The sequence below is a fragment of the Cololabis saira genome, chromosome 23 (assembly GCF_033807715.1).
Source record: "Cololabis saira isolate AMF1-May2022 chromosome 23, fColSai1.1, whole genome shotgun sequence".
Taxonomy (NCBI): Eukaryota; Metazoa; Chordata; class Actinopteri; order Beloniformes; family Belonidae; genus Cololabis; species Cololabis saira.
The window spans coordinates 33,214,005-33,231,193 of NC_084609.1; the positions used below are offsets into that span (position 1 = coordinate 33,214,005).

Sequence of the window (17,189 nt, forward strand, 5' to 3'; positions counted from 1 at the left end):
CTTCTCCCGTCCCGCAAGAGAAAAGTCCAGACAAATCTATCTGATTTAATGTTAACATGATCATTGTGGAGCTTGATGGATGATTGACAGTTCATAGGCACCTGACTGAAAGTTAGATGCAAATTCATCATTGTCATCAGCGCACAAGCCTTTTTTTGCCTTTCGTGCTGCATCAATTATGTGATTGAGGTTATATAAACGAGTAGGCTGTGAGTGGCTCAAATAATACTAATAAATAACATAAAATAAACAAAGTTTAGAATGAAACAAATGAATTTAACAAATGAATCGCTTGGCCATTACATTGCTGTGGAGGGAGAGAATGCTGCTGACCGACTGCTGTCCCCCCACAGACACTAAACGCAGTTTCTCCAAATATCTGACTTAATTTGATACTTTGTCAGGCATAACGTTAAAGCCCTCTTTTAAAGCCCAAACACGCTTAATATCTTACCAAGGCAAGTCCATTTCATTCAACACTCCGACGTGCTTTCTCTTCAAATGCATTACCGACGTGCTCCGTGATAAGCAACGTGGGCTTTGCAAACCTTGCAAGTATCTTTTTATTCACCGTATCGAGGCTAAAATGTTCCCAAACTTTTTATTTTATTTTTTATCAAAGTTTTATTACAGCTGCGCTCAGACGCTGTCGTGCATGCGCGACTCGACAGAGATTGTATTGAAGTGAGACGCCTCACTCCATTGGAAAAACACGTCTGGCGACAATTGTCGACAATGGAATTCATTATCGACAATTTTGATTATCGATTTTTGTTGACAACGTCGACGAATGGTTGCAGCCCTAATGCTAATAGCTGAATGTGTTTTCTATGTTTCCTAGTCTGATCTGTCGGGGACTGCGGTGCTGCACCAGGCCAGGAGGGATCAGGTGGTGGACGCCTGCAGGGTCTACAGTGCATCCAGTCGGAAGAGGAGAGTGCTAACGCCAGGAGACCTGAAGCACCTGGTGGTGGACGAGGACCATGAACTCATCTACTGCTACGTCCCCAAGGTGGCCTGCACTAACTGGAAACGGGTCATGATGGTACTCACAGGCCGGGGAAAATACACGTGAGTACTGCGCCGGGCAGAGTTTTAAAGGTGAATAGCAGATTTAGAGAAGCAGTCATTCTGATTTGAAGATTTTATTTCAAACATGCATGTTCAAAAAGAGAATAAAAAAAGTAAAAAAATAAAATACGAATATATGTGTGTGTGGATATATATATATATATATATATATATATATATATATATATATATATATATATATATATATATATATATATATATATAAAACACACATAACCAAACACCCCTACTTTAATAACTATTCAAAATAGTGATATAATGCTCAATTATATATATAAATATAGTCAAACACAAAACCAATCAAAGCAAACAAAAAGAAAACAAAACAAACGCCCAGCATTTAGTTGTGCTACTATGTATGTATGTACTAATAGAAGTAATTATAATGTATAAAATAATACAGTACTTGAATAACTATATAAGAGTAGATATGCTATATATACTGGTTCATACATTTACCCCCTATTATATACATACAAATTACTATAAATCTATATATCAACATATATACTGTACATATAACTGTAAATCAATATATATTAATAGAGATATAGATATATATTCTCTATATATTCTATATTCTCTCTTAAGGAACCAGCATGTGGGCTGTCATGTGTGAAGCTGCTCACTACTTTGATATAAAAGGCGACAAAACTTCAAATTTTTCTAAGTTTGTTCATTAAAACATAACTATAAACGCTTTATTCAGTTCTGCTGGAAAGTCTGCAGCGGTTGTCTCTCATTATTCTTGTCCCTCTCCTCTTAAACAGTGACCCGATGGAAATCCCGTCCAACGAAGCCCACGTTCCCTCCAACCTGAAGACTCTGAACCAGTACAGCATCGCTGAGATCAACCACCGCCTCAAGAACTACCTCAAGTTCCTCTTTGTTCGGGAGCCTTTTGAGAGGCTGGTCTCCGCTTACCGCAATAAGTTCACCCTAAAGTACAACTCATCGTTTCACAAACGCTTCGGTACGCGCATCATCAGGCGCTACCGCAAGAACGCCACGCAGGACGCTCTGCTCAACGGTGCCGACGTCAAATTCAAAGAGTTTGTGGAGTATTTGGTGGACCCGGCCACGCAGCGTGACGGCCCGCTGAACGAGCACTGGCAGACCGTCTACCAGCTCTGCCACCCCTGTCACATCCACTACGACGTAGTGGGCAAATATGAAACTTTAGAGGAAGACGCTAACTATGTGTTGCAGCTGGTGGGCGTCAGTGACTCTTTGCGCTTTCCGAGCTACGCCAAGTCCACTCGCACCACAGACGCCATGGCTGCTCAGTTTTTCAGCAATATCAGCACTCAACAGCAGATCCAACTGTACCAGCTGTATAAGCTGGACTTCCTCATGTTCAACTACTCTGTACCCAGTTACCTGCGGCTGGACTAAAACAAGACAGAGCTGGAACTCTGTGAGTGGTTACCTGGTTTAAAGAGAGGCAACAAAATCAGATTTGTTTTGGAAGTTTTGAAAGCAAAATTGGACTTTAAAAACTGTCAGTGTTGGTGTGGCTTTGGAAAGTGGTTTGTAAACGTTGCTGGACGGTTGAGTGTTGCGTGCTTCTTGGCCCAAAATTGATGGGTCAACCAGAAGATACTGTGAGCACTGATTAGATGGGAATGTGGCTAAAATTTCCAAATGCATGCAAATACTGAAATGTTTGGGTGAAGCAGGTCTTCAAGGTGTTTAAAATGTGGAGCTTATCTTCAGAGGGATTCTTCTGATGATGTTCCCTACACGATTAAACAAACTGCTGACAAATAAGGCTGCTTCAGAATCTGCAAAGCAAACAGCAGCCTCGCACACATCCCGGCCCCAATGCATTGTGGAATTTAAGCTTATCTCCTTCCCCTTGATCAATATAGAAACTCAATTGTAAAACCGTTCTTGCCCTTTGCTGCACTGCCAGCATGGTAAGTTAGCACCCATTATCCTTCGCTGTATTAGATTTGGTTGAGAAAAAGAAAAAGGATGTCTTGTGTTTGGCAATTCCTGGTTTTAATGTGAAGGCTTCCCAACTACAACTACAGAGCCGTAGCCTTCAGCCAACACTGTAAAGATGCCTGTCCTATCAATAGAGGGTCTGCATTGACGTCACTTCCCCACCTGACCACGGCCCCTTACTGCACTGAGTGGCAAAACATCAGCAAAAACAGCTGCAATTATTGGAGAAGACGGGATAACAGCTGATTATCAGCTTAAATTAAAAGCAGTTGGACTTGACAGTGACCCGTACAGTTACCAAGAACCAGTGGTCCATGGACATTAATATTTGTTACAGTTACCCCAAGAACCAGTGGTTCATGGACATTAATATTTGGTACAGTTACCAAGAACCAGTGGTCCATGGACATTAATATTTGGTACAGTTACCCCAAGAACCAGTGGTCCATGGACATTAATATTTGGTACAGTTACCCCAAGAACCAGTGGTCCATGGACATTAATATTTGGTACAGTTACCAAGAACCAGTGGTCCATGGACATTAATATTTGGTACAGTTACCAAGAACCAGTGGTCCATGGACATTAATATTTGGTACAGTTACTAAGAACCAGTGGTCCATGGACATTAATATTTGGTACAGTTACCAAGAACCAGTGCTCCATGGACATTAATATTTGGTACAGTTACCCCAAGAACCAGTGGTCCATGGATATTAATATTTGGTACAGTTACCAAGAACCAGTGGTCCATGGACATTAATATTTAGTACAGTTACTAAGAACCAGTGGTCCATGGACATTAATATTTAGTACAGTTACCCCAAGAACCAGTGGTCCATGGACATTAATATTTGGTACAGTTACCAAGAACCAGTGGTCCATGGACATTAATATTTTGTACAGTTACCCCAAGAACCAGTGGTCCATGGACATTAATATTTGCTACAGTTACCCCAAGAACCAGTGGTCCATGGACATTATTATTTGGTACAGTTACCAAGAACCAGTGGTCCATGGACATTAATATTTGGTACAGTTTCCCCAAGAACCAGTGGTCCATGGACATTAATATTTGGTACAGTTACCAAGAACCAGTGGTCCATGGACATTAATATTTGGTACAGTTACCAAGAACCAGTGGTCCATGGACATTAATATTTGGTACAGTTACTAAGAACCAGTGGTCCATGGACATTAATATTTGGTACAGTTACTAAGAACCAGTGGTCCATGGACATTAATATTTGGTACAGTTACCAAGAACCAGTGGTCCATGGACATTAATATTTGGTACAGTTACCAAGAACCAGTGGTCCATGGACATTAATATTTGGTAGTTACCCCAAGAACCAGTGGTCCATGGACATTAATATTTAGTACAGTTACCCCAAGAACCAGTGGTCCATGGACATTATTATTTGGTACAGTTACCAAGAACCAGTGGTCCATGGACATTAATATTTGGTAGTTACCCCAAGAACCAGTGGTCCATGGACATTAATATTTGCTACAATTACCCCAAGAACCAGTGGTCCATGGACATTAATATTTGGTACAGTTACCAAGAACCAGTGGTCCATGGACATTAATATTTAGTACAGTTACTAAGAACCAGTGGTCCATGGACATTAATATTTAGTACAGTTACCCCAAGAACCAGTGGTCCATGGACATTAATATTTGGTACAGTTACCCCAAGAACCAGTGGTCCATGGACATTAATATTTGGTACAGTTACCCCAAGAACCAGTGGTCCATGGACATTAATATTTGGTACAGTTACTAAGAACCAGTGGTCCATGGACATTAATATTTGGTACAGTTACCCCAAGAACCAGTGCTACATGGACATTAATATTTGGTACAGTTACCCCAAGAACCAGTGGTCCATGGACATTAATATTTGGTACAGTTACCAAGAACCAGTGGTCCATGGACATTAATATTTGGTACAGTTACCAAGAACCAGTGGTCCATGGACATTAATATTTGGTACAGTTACCAAGAACCAGTGGTCCATGGACATTAATATTTGCTACAGTTACCCCAAGAACCAGTGGTCCATGGACATTAATATTTAGTACAGTTACCCCAAGAACCAGTGGTCCATGGACATTATTATTTGGTACAGTTACCAAGAACCAGTGGTCCATGGACATTAATATTTTCTACAGTTACCCCAAGAACCAGTGGTCCGTGGACATTAATATTTGGTACAGTTACCAAGAACCAGTGGTCCATGGACATTAATATTTGGTACAGTTACCCCAAGAACCAGTGGTCCATGGACATTAATATTGGTACAGTTACTAAGAACCAGTGGTCCATGGACATTAATATTTGCTACAGTTACCCCAAGAACCAGTGGTCCATGGACATTAATATTTGGTACAGTTACCCCAAGAACCAGTGGTCCATGGACATTAATATTGGTACAGTTACTAAGAACCAGTGGTCCATGGACATTAATATTTGGTACAGTTACCCCAAGAACCAGTGCTCCATGGACATTAATATTTGGTACAGTTACCCCAAGAACCAGTGGTCCATGGACATTAATATTTGGTACAGTTACCAAGAACCAGTGGTCCATGGACATTAATATTTGGTACAGTTACCAAGAACCAGTGGTCCATGGACATTAATATTTGGTACAGTTACCAAGAACCAGTGGTCCATGGACATTAATATTTGGTACAGTTACCAAGAACCAGTGGTCCATGGACATTAATATTTGCTACAGTTACCCCAAGAACCAGTGGTCCATGGACATTAATATTTAGTACAGTTACCCCAAGAACCAGTGGTCCATGGACATTATTATTTGGTACAGTTACCAAGAACCAGTGGTCCATGGACATTAATATTTGCTACAGTTACCAAGAACCAGTGGTCCATGGACATTAATATTTGCTACAGTTACCCCAAGAACCAGTGGTCCATGGACATTAATATTTGGTACAGTTACCAAGAACCAGTGGTCCATGGAGATTAATATTTGGTACAGTTACCGAGAACCAGTGGTCCATGGACATTAATATTTGGTACAGTTACCCCAAGAACCAGTGGTCCATGGACATTAATATTTGGTACAGTTACCAAGAACCAGTGGTCCATGGACATTAATATTTGGTACAGTTACCAAGAACCAGTGGTCCATGGACATTAATATTTGGTACAGTTACCAAGAACCAGTGGTCCATGGACATTAATATTTGGTACAGTTACCAAGAACCAGTGGTCCATGGACATTAATATTTGGTAGTTACCAATAACCAGTGGTCCATGGACATTCATATTTGGTACAGTTACCAAGAACCAGTGGTTCATGGACATTAATATTTGGTACAGTTACCAAGAACCAGTGGTCCATGGACATTAATATTTGGCCACCAATCCAGTTCCTGATATTTATATGTACTTAATTTCTACGCCGGGGAAATACACGAAGCAAAGCTTGAAGGCATACAAAAGTCTTGACGCTTGGTCCGACTTCAAGGCAGGATTTGTTGTAGAAATTAAAGTGATGAGGACGCTGAACTTTATGATTTGACCGTTTAACGTTATCTACCCAAAAATCCAACATTACCTGATACAAAATGGGAACCACAAATCCATGTTTCAGTGTCTGGAATCCAGTTGTTTCTGTGAATTGCAGTGATCCATTTGTCTCTCTTAAGCTTATTTTTCTGCAGTCTGTAAAACGATAACTCAGATTTCTTGATAAATCTATGAGTACAGTCGATCGCACAACAGCTCTTTCCCATTTTAGATGTTTTCCAGTTGCTCAAACTGAAAGTTTACGCTGCCACTCAGTCTTTCTGACACTCAGTCTTTCTGACACTCAGTGGGACGAAACCCGCTGTGAAGTTGCATCTGTGACGTCATGTGCATTCCCTCTATATGATGTTGCCAAATAAAAGAAGACCTCTTGTATTCCAACCTGAGAACATAGTGAAGTCAGTGAGGACGTATGGAAGTGCTGAATGAACCTTTGTAAAAAAAACAAAACACTTTAACCAGTTGGAATGAGTTAAAAGGGAAAGGATGTGTTTCTGTAGTTGGATGTACCAGCTGCACTCAAAGAGAGCCGGCATGTGGGGCTGGATCAGATGACCCCTGACCCCTGACCCCTGACCCCGGCCAGGCCCGTACTCACAAGGCCCCTCAACCAACAGCCAAACATGTCTTTCAGTGAATTGAGATGATTCTTTTGTCTTCATGTTTATTTTTATTCTATTGTCTTATGAAACATTGCTGCGAGCAGCAATTACAAAACATTATTTAATTTGCTTTCTTGGATGAATTTAGTGAGAATGATCTACAATCTTAGCTTTTCTGGGACGAGGAACATCTTGGGATATTTGTACAGTGGGACTGTTGTTGAGAGCTTCAGCTTTTCAGATCCATCACAGGATTTATCTTTCTGAATGGTTCATGGTACACTTCACTTCTTAGCTTTGTCCTTCTGTGCCTGAGTTAATCACATATTTATTTATTGTCCATGGCCTGATGTCAAGAATTTAGTAGCGAAATGGGAGTCCAAAACACAGACTCATAGACTGTGCTTTCATGGGCAACAGGATTCTGATGTGAACCCAGTAAAAAATACTTCAAATGAGAAACTACAATGTAAATAGGGGCCTTAATCCTGAAGTGAGAAGCAGTCGCATCACCACTCAGTATGCAAGGGCGACATGACATCAACAGTTTAAAAACATTTAGATGACAAGTGCTGGCATCTGTTATCATGTATAGCACTAAAAATAAGAAGATTTTTCAAAATCAGAAACTAGACCCTGAAAATACTACGTGGCATTATAACGGCGACAACCCTTTATTTGGTGTCATTGTATTAAATTCTGAAGGAAACGTAAAACATGAGCATGATAGAGACATCGTTAGTAAAACTCATGTGAACTAAACATTCTACAAGTATCTCATGTAAACATCAACGTCACTGGATATTGTTTTACTTGGAATAAGGTGAATACCCATATTTTCTGGACTATAAGCCGCACCTGCATACAAGCCGCATCTGCTCTATTTAAAAAAAATAATAATTAAAAAAGGATATACAAGCCGCACCTGCATACAAGCCGCATCCGCTCTATTTAAGCAGATATTTATGTTGTTAGAATAGATATTTACTACATGTACAGAAGGATTTTGAACTGTAAATGATTGTACCTAAATAAATCTTTCCTAACAGTGTCTTTTAACACGGCAGCAACTTTGATGATTAAAACGGGACAGAACCAAGAGAAAATAACCAGTATTTATTCATCTATTTATCTGTTTGAAATCTGCTTCTACTTCTATCTGCTAAAGAAGAAGTAGCGTATTCGTCCATGCATTTATTTTGTCTTAGTTTTGATTCTAATTCCGGTTAGAGCGCCCCGAGCGGTGGAAGAAAAATCCACAGAATAGAATAACCTTTGTATAAGCTGCATGGTTGAAAACCTATGAAAAAAATAGCGGCTTATAGTCCAGAAAATACGGTAATTGGATTTGTTGCTGTCCGTGTGAGCGGAGGTCAGCAACACGGGACCAGAACCAGAGAACCAGCTGCTTTTCTCAGTGTGCACATCCAAAGTTGACCCTGCATCACAGAATCAAAGACTGCATTTCATATTTTAATGTGATTAATGCTTTGCCATGTCAAGGTGAATAACTCCACACACCATCACACTGGATTGGGTCTCAGGCTGTTGTGTAACACAAGAGAGAGTTGAAGAGAGGAATAAAGAAGAGTGTTTTACTCTCAGACTGAAGAGAAGGATTGAGTCCTTGATTTTGTTTTACTTTTCCTTCTAAAGTCTCATCTAAAATCTTATGAGTTTCAAAACTGGTTTATCTAGAATGAGAGAACAGCCTTATGTATTTTTTTTAACGTTTTTTTCTACTTCTTCTTCTAACGTCTTTTCCCGCCTGGACAGAGAGCTTTGCTCTACCAGAGGAGCCCAGGTCCCGTCCTGGTCCCCAGGTCCCCCCCAGGTCCCATCTGGGTCCCGTCCTGGTCCCCAGGTCCTGTCCTGGTCCCCAGGTCCCCCCCAGGTCCCGTCCTGGTCCCCAGGTCCCCCCCCAGGTCCCGTCCTGGTCCCCAGGTCCCGTCCTGGTCCCCAGGTCCCCCCCAGGTCCCGTCCTGGTCCCCAGGTCCCGTCCTGGTCCCCAGGTACCCCCCAGGTCTCGTCCTGGTCCCCAGGTCCCCCCCAGGTCCCGTCCTGGTCCCCAGGTCCCGTCCTGGTCCCCAGGTCCCCCCCAGGTCCCATCCTGGTCCCCAGGTCCCATCCTGGTCCCCAGGTCCCCCCCAGGTCCCGTCCTGGTCCCCAGGTCCCGTCCTGGTCCCCAGGTCCCGTCCTGGTCCCGTCCTGGTCCCCAGGTCCCCCCCAGGTCCCATCCTGGTCCCCAGGTCCCATCTGGGTCCCGTCCTGGTCCCCAGGTCCCGTCCTGGTCCCCAGGTCCCCCCCAGGTCCCATCCTGGTCCCGTCCTGGTCCCCAGGTCGCCCCCAGGTCCCATCCTGGTCCCCGGGTCCCGTCCTGGTCCCGTCCTGGTCCCCAGGTCTCCCCCAGGTTCCGTCCTGGTCCCATCCTGGTCTCCAGGTCCCCCCCAGGTCCCGTCCCGTCCAGAGAGGAAGGGCTGTATTCTTACCATGCTCTCATCAAGGGTTAGATGCGCTTAAACAAATGGTAGCTGGTAAAAATGCCACAAGGGTATCCAGCAGGTCCCTGCTGACCCGGCCTGGGGCCACAAACAGTTTCCAAGGTTTTTGTCCATCTTCATAGTGATTCCAGTCGCGCTCACTGCTCCGTCGTCTCAGTGTGGAGGTGGGGGGATATTTATGTTGTTGTTCAACGACGTCTGCTTTTAGACTGAAATACATATTTGTTATTTGACCAAAATAAAGTGAGATTTTTGTTCTCTCAATTTGTGGATAGTTTACTTAGTAATCAGGCTTTCACTATATTTTGTTCTTGAAGCATTTTAGTAATATGGTTAAAAAATAACGCAGTCGCAAGGGAAATACGGTAGGATTCATTCTATCTTAGCTAAAGACTGGAAACATGATGAAACAGCTTGCCTTTTTTGACACATTGATGATGTATGCAAAGTATATATACTGTATATATACTGCCCAAAAAAATTTAAGGGACACTTTTTAATCATGAGGAGATACCTGGCTGGCACAGACTTGGCCAGGCAGTCCAACTCTTCCAGGATGGCTACAAGGTTTGCTACGTCTCCCACTGCATTGCCACGTCCTACGCTGGTGCAGCGGGTCCTGGGTTTGTGGAAGTGCTTCTTGTGTTTGCATGTTAACCCCATGCTGGACCCACTGCCTTAGAGGGAAGGTCTCCAAGGTAAATGAGACAAGTATTCCATCATAAACCATTTATTTATTTATTTAATTATTTATTCACCGACAATTACCCATACTCCCTCCTCCCTATCATCATGGCAACAAATCTAAACTCTATCTTACAAACTCTGGCTTTCCTCTAAGACAACAATTCACTGTTTTGTTTTCGATTTTTTTGTTCAGAAAAACTTGGTAAAATGCTGAATAATTGAGTGTGTACTGTATGTTGCGCAGGGTCGCGGGGAGCGGGTATAAACACAGCTGTACAAAGTCTGTCCTGTCTGATGGTTTCACAATAAAACAACACTGAAGGTCCCAGCTGCTCTCAGGGCTCGTTTCATGTGTGGTCGCGTTGGTGAATCAATCTGCATGAATCATTTATAAATGTACATGTATACATGGATGACTCCAGCTCCAAGAAGCAGCCACAGGAAAGAAAGAGGAAAAGAAGTATTAGAACAGGGAAGAGGAAAACCTGCTCTGGAAGGAATAATCACTTTAAAGCGGCACTATGTAACTTTTCCCACTTAATCTAATATTTCATCATCATCATTGTGATGGTACATCAACTTCCAACAGGTTTAATGAACCTCTGTCATGGTCTGAGGGGTCTGTATCGCCTTCACTGGCACTATGTAACTTTGAGGAGCATGGTAGGAACCCTTCCACACTAAAAAACTACACATTTTTACGGCTTTGACTGCTTTACGGCATACATCACTTCCCCCTCCTTCCAGTCGAGACAAAAATGGGCGGGGCGTGGAGCGCAGAGCTCCGCAGAAGCTGGTAACCTGTTGCTGTTGTGGCTGCAGCAGCTCCACACAACAGACGTGGGGAAAAGATCGCTAATGGTTTAACTTTTCACCACTTTCCTGCTCGGAGGCAGAACCACGGAGGCCAAGTATCTGAGATAACAGAGTAAAAGAGTGAAAGAGTCGTCGGCTCGCTTGGATCGCGGGCGGGAACGACCAAACACCTTCCACACAAGGGTCCTGCCATGGAGGATTTGAGCCTCCATTGGCAGGACATCAAAAACGTAATAATTTATCAATATTATATTATACAAAGATGGTTATTATTATTATTATTATTAGTATTATTATTAGTATTATTATTATTATTATGTATAGTATATTATATTATTATTAGTATAGATATCGGATAGGTGAATGGATGAATGAATGGGATGCCTGGGTCTGGGGCCCTCCGTTGTCGGGCCTGCGCGGGTGTCGCCTTGTTGGGGGGTTCCCTCTCTCCGGGCCCGTCTCCGGTCCCCCCCGCTGCCTCTACGGCGGGGCGCCCCTCTGGTCTTGGAGGGCCACTTTCGTGGGGGACGGGTGCGCCTGCCCGCGTCGGCGGCCGGGGCGGCTCTGTCTCTCCGGGCGGGCTGGCCCCCTGCCGGGTGGGGGTCGTTGGCCTGAAGGGTGAGGGCCTCCTGGCCGCGTGTCCGGCCCGGACCGGGTGGCCGGGGATTGCCTGGGTCGCGGTCCGCCGCCGCGGGATCCCTGGCTGCTTCTTTCCGCGCCGTGGGGGCCCCGCCCGCGGGCCCCCTCGGCCGCCGCCGGGTGGGGGGGGGGCCTCGCAGGCGGTGGGTTGCCTCCCTCCTACTTCTCCCCTCTGTGGGGTTGCCGGTGGCCTGGGTTCCGGGCTCTTCCTTGTCGGCCTCTGGTCTCGCGGGTGGCGGGGTTGCTCCCCCCCCTCCCCCACTATAGATACACTTCAGGTGGAGCTTTGTTTGGTTTATTACACACACACACACACACACACACACACACACACACACACACACACACACACACACACACATAGTCATTTAGTCACATGCATACACACACACACACACACACACACACACACACACACACACACACACACACACACACATGCATGATCATATACATACACACACACACACATAGACATACACACTGGCTTGTTCACCTGCATGCTGGCTCTCTAGTTTTTGGGTTTAGGTAGCGGTAGCGATAGCTTAGCTCAGACTGCGATCAGATCTCAAGATTTAGGTCGATTGCTGTTCGTGTTTTGGATGGCTCCGTGCCGGTTTCGTGCTTTGTTTGTGGTTTTTTGTTGCAGATTTCCAGTGCTTGACGTGTGTCTCCGTGTGTTCCTGCTTCCTGGATTGGCAGTGGATGTCGTCACCCCCCCCCCCCCCCAAAAAAAAAAAAAACACTGGGTTTGTATGTGTATATTTATGTATGTGTACGCATATGTGTGCGTATATATATGTATATATTACATATAGTAATAATGCACATATATACACTTTTGGTTTCTACCGTCATGGTATCAATCAATAATATGTGTGCAGACAAGGTAAAAAAAAAAAAAAAAAAAAAAAAAAAAAAAAAAACACCTTCCACACAGTAAACCACAAACATACACTCACACAGACCGGGTCTGATTATTCATACAGGTTTTATTCCCCACTTCTCCAGCTAAACGCAGTTGCTGGCCAGCTCTCTGCGGTGCAATTAACCCCAATCTGCAGATAAAACTAGTTTGTTGAGGAAAAAATATTAACTCTTATTTGTAGCTGCAGAGGAAAAAAATAATCTCACGAGGAAAACAAAAATATTGCTCACGCCTCAGAGCCCCTTCAGCATAATATAGCAGTCAAAAAAAAGAAAAGAGAAGTAAGAGTAATACAAAACATGTACTGTATGTTGTACTATTATACAAATTTATTGAAAGACATGGCGAGTCAAACATTTACCAAAGCAGCTGCCAAACACTCCTAAACAAGGTAGCCTAAGACGTGGGTTGTGCAGAACTGTGCCAGTAATCCCTTATAAAGAGTGCAGCTCCGACGAGGAGCTCCATTCTTTAGTAGGGATTTCATATGGATCCAAACCGTTAATAATCATTATTTTCTCCATATACTGCTCCCTGGCTTCCTTGTTTAAGGTATCCCGGTAAATTCCAGTTCCTTTCCAGCAGTTTAACATCTTTTTTTTGCGTTCTGTCTGTTCACTTGGTGAAACAGAAAAGTAGTTTTGAAAGTCCATCCCGTCTTCATTCGCTATCAAAACAAATGCACGCGACGGGGACAGGATCTTTCCGGCAGTACGCGCTGGTGCTCATGGGAAACGTAGTGTTCTTTCTGGTAAAGCACTACCGCTTTTGTCCAAGAGATGCCGCCAAACTCAACAAAAGCTGAAAGTTACGTTGTGCTGCTTTAATGAGACTTATACCACGGTCTGTGTGAATACTGGATTCTGACAGCTGATTGGCAGCTGTACATTAAAAGTGATAATCTACACCTAGAAAAACAAGTTTGGTCAAATTGCCTGATAACTTTAATATCATTGCGCTCGATCAACTGCCAGGTGGTAACCATGGCAACGGAGATTCAGAGAAGAGCCGGCTACCGCAGGATGGACACATGAGTGATTTTGTAATTTCTTTTAATTTATTTGGTGAATTTTACAACTTGGATGACTGGGCTGCAGAAGAGGAGAGGAAAGAAAATAGGCGAGCGGACTAGAATATCTCCCGTTGCTGAATCGTATCTCAGGTCCGTCCTAGTTACTGGAGAATCAACACTGTGTCAATTAAGGACCTTATGGGACGGTAGTGATTGTTCCAGGTATTAGTCAGACCCTCAGGTGTTACCAGGGAAACTGAGTTATGGCTTGTTAAAAAACTTTGTAACTTACCAGGTTCCAACGGCTGCAGACGAGAGATTAAATAGTCGCTCAGCCGCTCAGCTGTGGCTGTTATAAAACTAATGATTTCAACTGAAAACACATTAAAGCATGAATAACTGATTTAATATTTATGTTTTTGGTGAGTGACATTGGTATAAGTGGGATAATGCCCTTCGCGTCGTCCATATATTTATGATAATGTACACCTCCTCGGGCATTATCCCTTACTAATCTGCTGTCTGAGCTTCTAAGAGTTCAGGCAGTCCATGTCCGACTGAACAACTGTTGCCGTAACAGGTAAATATCTTGGAAAACGTTTCCTTTGGCAGGTTTTGGCAGGTTAGAAAGCAGAGCCAAGAAGAACCTGAGAGAATGAGATCCTTGTCACGTGCCTAACCAAACAAGAAACCTGAATTTATTGGTATGATACCGTTTATGCGTCGGCCAAACTCTGAGAAGTTATTTGGTAAAGATACATTCCGAGCTAAGCACCGCACGCATCTCAGAATAAACACATGTAGATTAAACACTATGAAAGGTTTCCCTTCCAACACTTTCAAAGTTAAATATAGAACAATTTAATATAGATGCAAATAACTGTGTAGAAACACCGCTGAGCGATGACATCCTAACTGGAGAAGGAAGTCACCTCTTTAATGATGTATGTGTTGGTATAATGTCATGCTGAGTGTCATGCTGTGTTTAATTGTATATTTATTTATGTTTTGGAATTGTTGTGTTAAACATTTTACTTGCATGCATGTTTTTGTTGCTTTGTTCAGTTACTGTTATTGTTTGAAATGTAACTTTTTCCCTGGTTTGAGATTGACATGCAATGCAAACACGGTTTTAACAGCACTGTAGACACTGCACATTCAACATTTAATAAATACATTTGACAAGGACACGTAGTTCGGGAGGGGGGGGGGTCGGTGTCAAATCGATACTTGGCCCTCCCCCTCCCTGTTTTTATGGCATTAATGACATGCACTCAACACCAGGGGCGGGAGGGGGTCCCACATCACCCGCGTTCCCTCGCCAGCCTGGGATAGGTGGGTCGGGATACCCGGGCCTGGCGGGGCTCGCCGTGCAGCCTGGGGTGCCTTCTGGCGGTGCTGGACCCCCCCGGGGAGGGGGAAACGGTGCTGGACCCCCCCAGGGAGAGGGAAACGGTGCGTGATTGTGTGTCTGTGTCGGTGAGAATGCGGTGTGGAAGGGTCCTGCCATGGAGGATTTGAGCCTCCATTGGCAGGACAACAAAACTTAATAATTTATCAATATTATATTATACAAAGATGGTTATTATTATTATTATTATTATTATTACTATTATTATTATTAGTATTATTGTTAGTATTATTATTATGTATAGTATATCTGTATAGTATATCTTATAGGTATAGGTATCGGATAGGTGAATGGATGAATGAATGGGATGCCTGGGTCTGGGGCCCTCGGTTGTCGGGCCTGCGCGGGTGTCGCCCTGTTGGGGGGTTCCCTCTCTCCGGGCCCGTCTCCGGTCCCCCTCGCTGCCTCTGCGGCGGGGCGCCCCTCTGGTCTTGGAGGGCCACTTTCGTGGGGGGCGGGTGCACCTGCCCGCGTCGGCGGCCGGGGCGGCTCTGTCTCTCCGGGCAGGCTGGCCCCCTGCCGGGTGGGGGTCGTTGGCCTGAGGGGTGAGGGCCTCCTGGCCATGTGTCCGGCCCAGACCGGGTGGCCGGGGATTGCCTGGGTCGCGGTCCGCCGCCGCGGGATCCCTGGCTGCTTCTTCCCACGCCGTGGGGGCCCCGCGCGCAGGCGTTGGGTTGCCTCCCTCCTACTTCTCCCCTCTGTGGGGTTGCTGGTGGCCTGGGTTCCGGGTTCTTCCGTGTCGGCCTCTGGTCTCGCGGGTGGCGGGGTTGCTCCCCTCCCTCCCCCGCTATAGATACACTTCAGGTGGAGCTTTGTTTGGTTTATTACACACACACACACACACACACACACACACACACACACACACACACACACACACACACACACACACACACACACACACACACACACACACGCGCATACGTTTTGGTCGGCTCCGTGCCGGTTTCGTGTTTTGTTTGTGGTTTTTTGTTGCAGATTTCCAGTGCTTGACGAGAATTTGAAGAGATTGACATGCAATGACCTTTTGAGTTGATTAGACACAGCTGAACATTATTAAAGCAGTGAACTGGACCTTGACTGACAACTGCACCGGCCAATGAACTACTGGAGGCTGGCCCCCCCTAGACCAATGGTGAACCAGGGGAGGGTTCCCTTCCCATCTAGATATTCAGAGAGAGACATTCAAGCTGGAGGGAATGGACTGACGGACAGAGGCCCACAGGAACCCAAGTTGTTGGACAGTCCCCAGCAGACCCAGACAGACCAGACAGCAACCGCAGCAGTGTATTGGAGGCCTTTGGATGCTAATGGCAGAGGTAGGAACTTCTGCCTAAAAGCTGTGAGTTTCTCCAACCAATACACTGGCTGTTGCAAGCCGAACCACTTCGTGATAGCCAAATGAAATATCCTGTGGTTGTAGGGCAGATTGCTGGCTATTCTTCTTTGTTCCAGGGTCAAAGAGTGTCGACTGGAGGTGTGTAGCAGAGGGATTCCTGTTGGCGTGGGCCTGACGGCTGTGGATTCAAGAGGGGGCGCTAGAGGACAGTCTTTGAGCCCCTGAATGGATTGACTTTGTGACTGTTTATTTTTAACCCTTGCCTTTTAAGGATTGGCCATTTTTAAGAGACATTTTCCCCACCCTTGATTTATGTTAACAGTCTTTGCACAATAACTGTTTGTTGCTGCACCTAATGCATTTGTGGGTTATTAAGTAGGGGATAACGGGGCGATTTGAGCCTGTGGGGAAGTTGAGCCACCCCTTGTTTATGAACAACCATAGACAAATTTGGTCACGTGACCACATGTGTTTGAAGAGTCATCCATTGCACTCACCCTGTGATGGAGAGAGGCTGATCGAGTAAGTGGTAAGCATATTTACGTTCAAAAAACTTTTTTTTGCCGTTCAAGGAGTCGTGATTCTTGCGTCTGAACAATTAAAGACAAGTTTGAACAAATCTCACATATGTGTTAGTGGATTAGGAAG

General features: G+C 44.5%; 1 protein-coding gene across 2 annotated transcripts in view; it reads left to right on the forward strand.

The window, feature by feature from the left end:
• The window catches only part of chst11 (carbohydrate (chondroitin 4) sulfotransferase 11), a 148,820-nt gene extending 139,843 nt beyond the window's left edge, over nt 1-8,977 (forward strand). For both annotated transcript variants that reach the window (XM_061714447.1, XM_061714448.1), the window contains exons 3-4: nt 842-1,071; nt 1,863-8,977. In XM_061714447.1, coding sequence (XP_061570431.1) covers nt 842-1,071; nt 1,863-2,487 — 855 coding nt within the window. In that variant the 3' untranslated portion in view covers nt 2,488-8,977. The remainder of the gene's footprint in view (nt 1-841; nt 1,072-1,862) is intronic.
• Nucleotides 8,978-17,189: the final 8,212 nt, after the last annotated feature.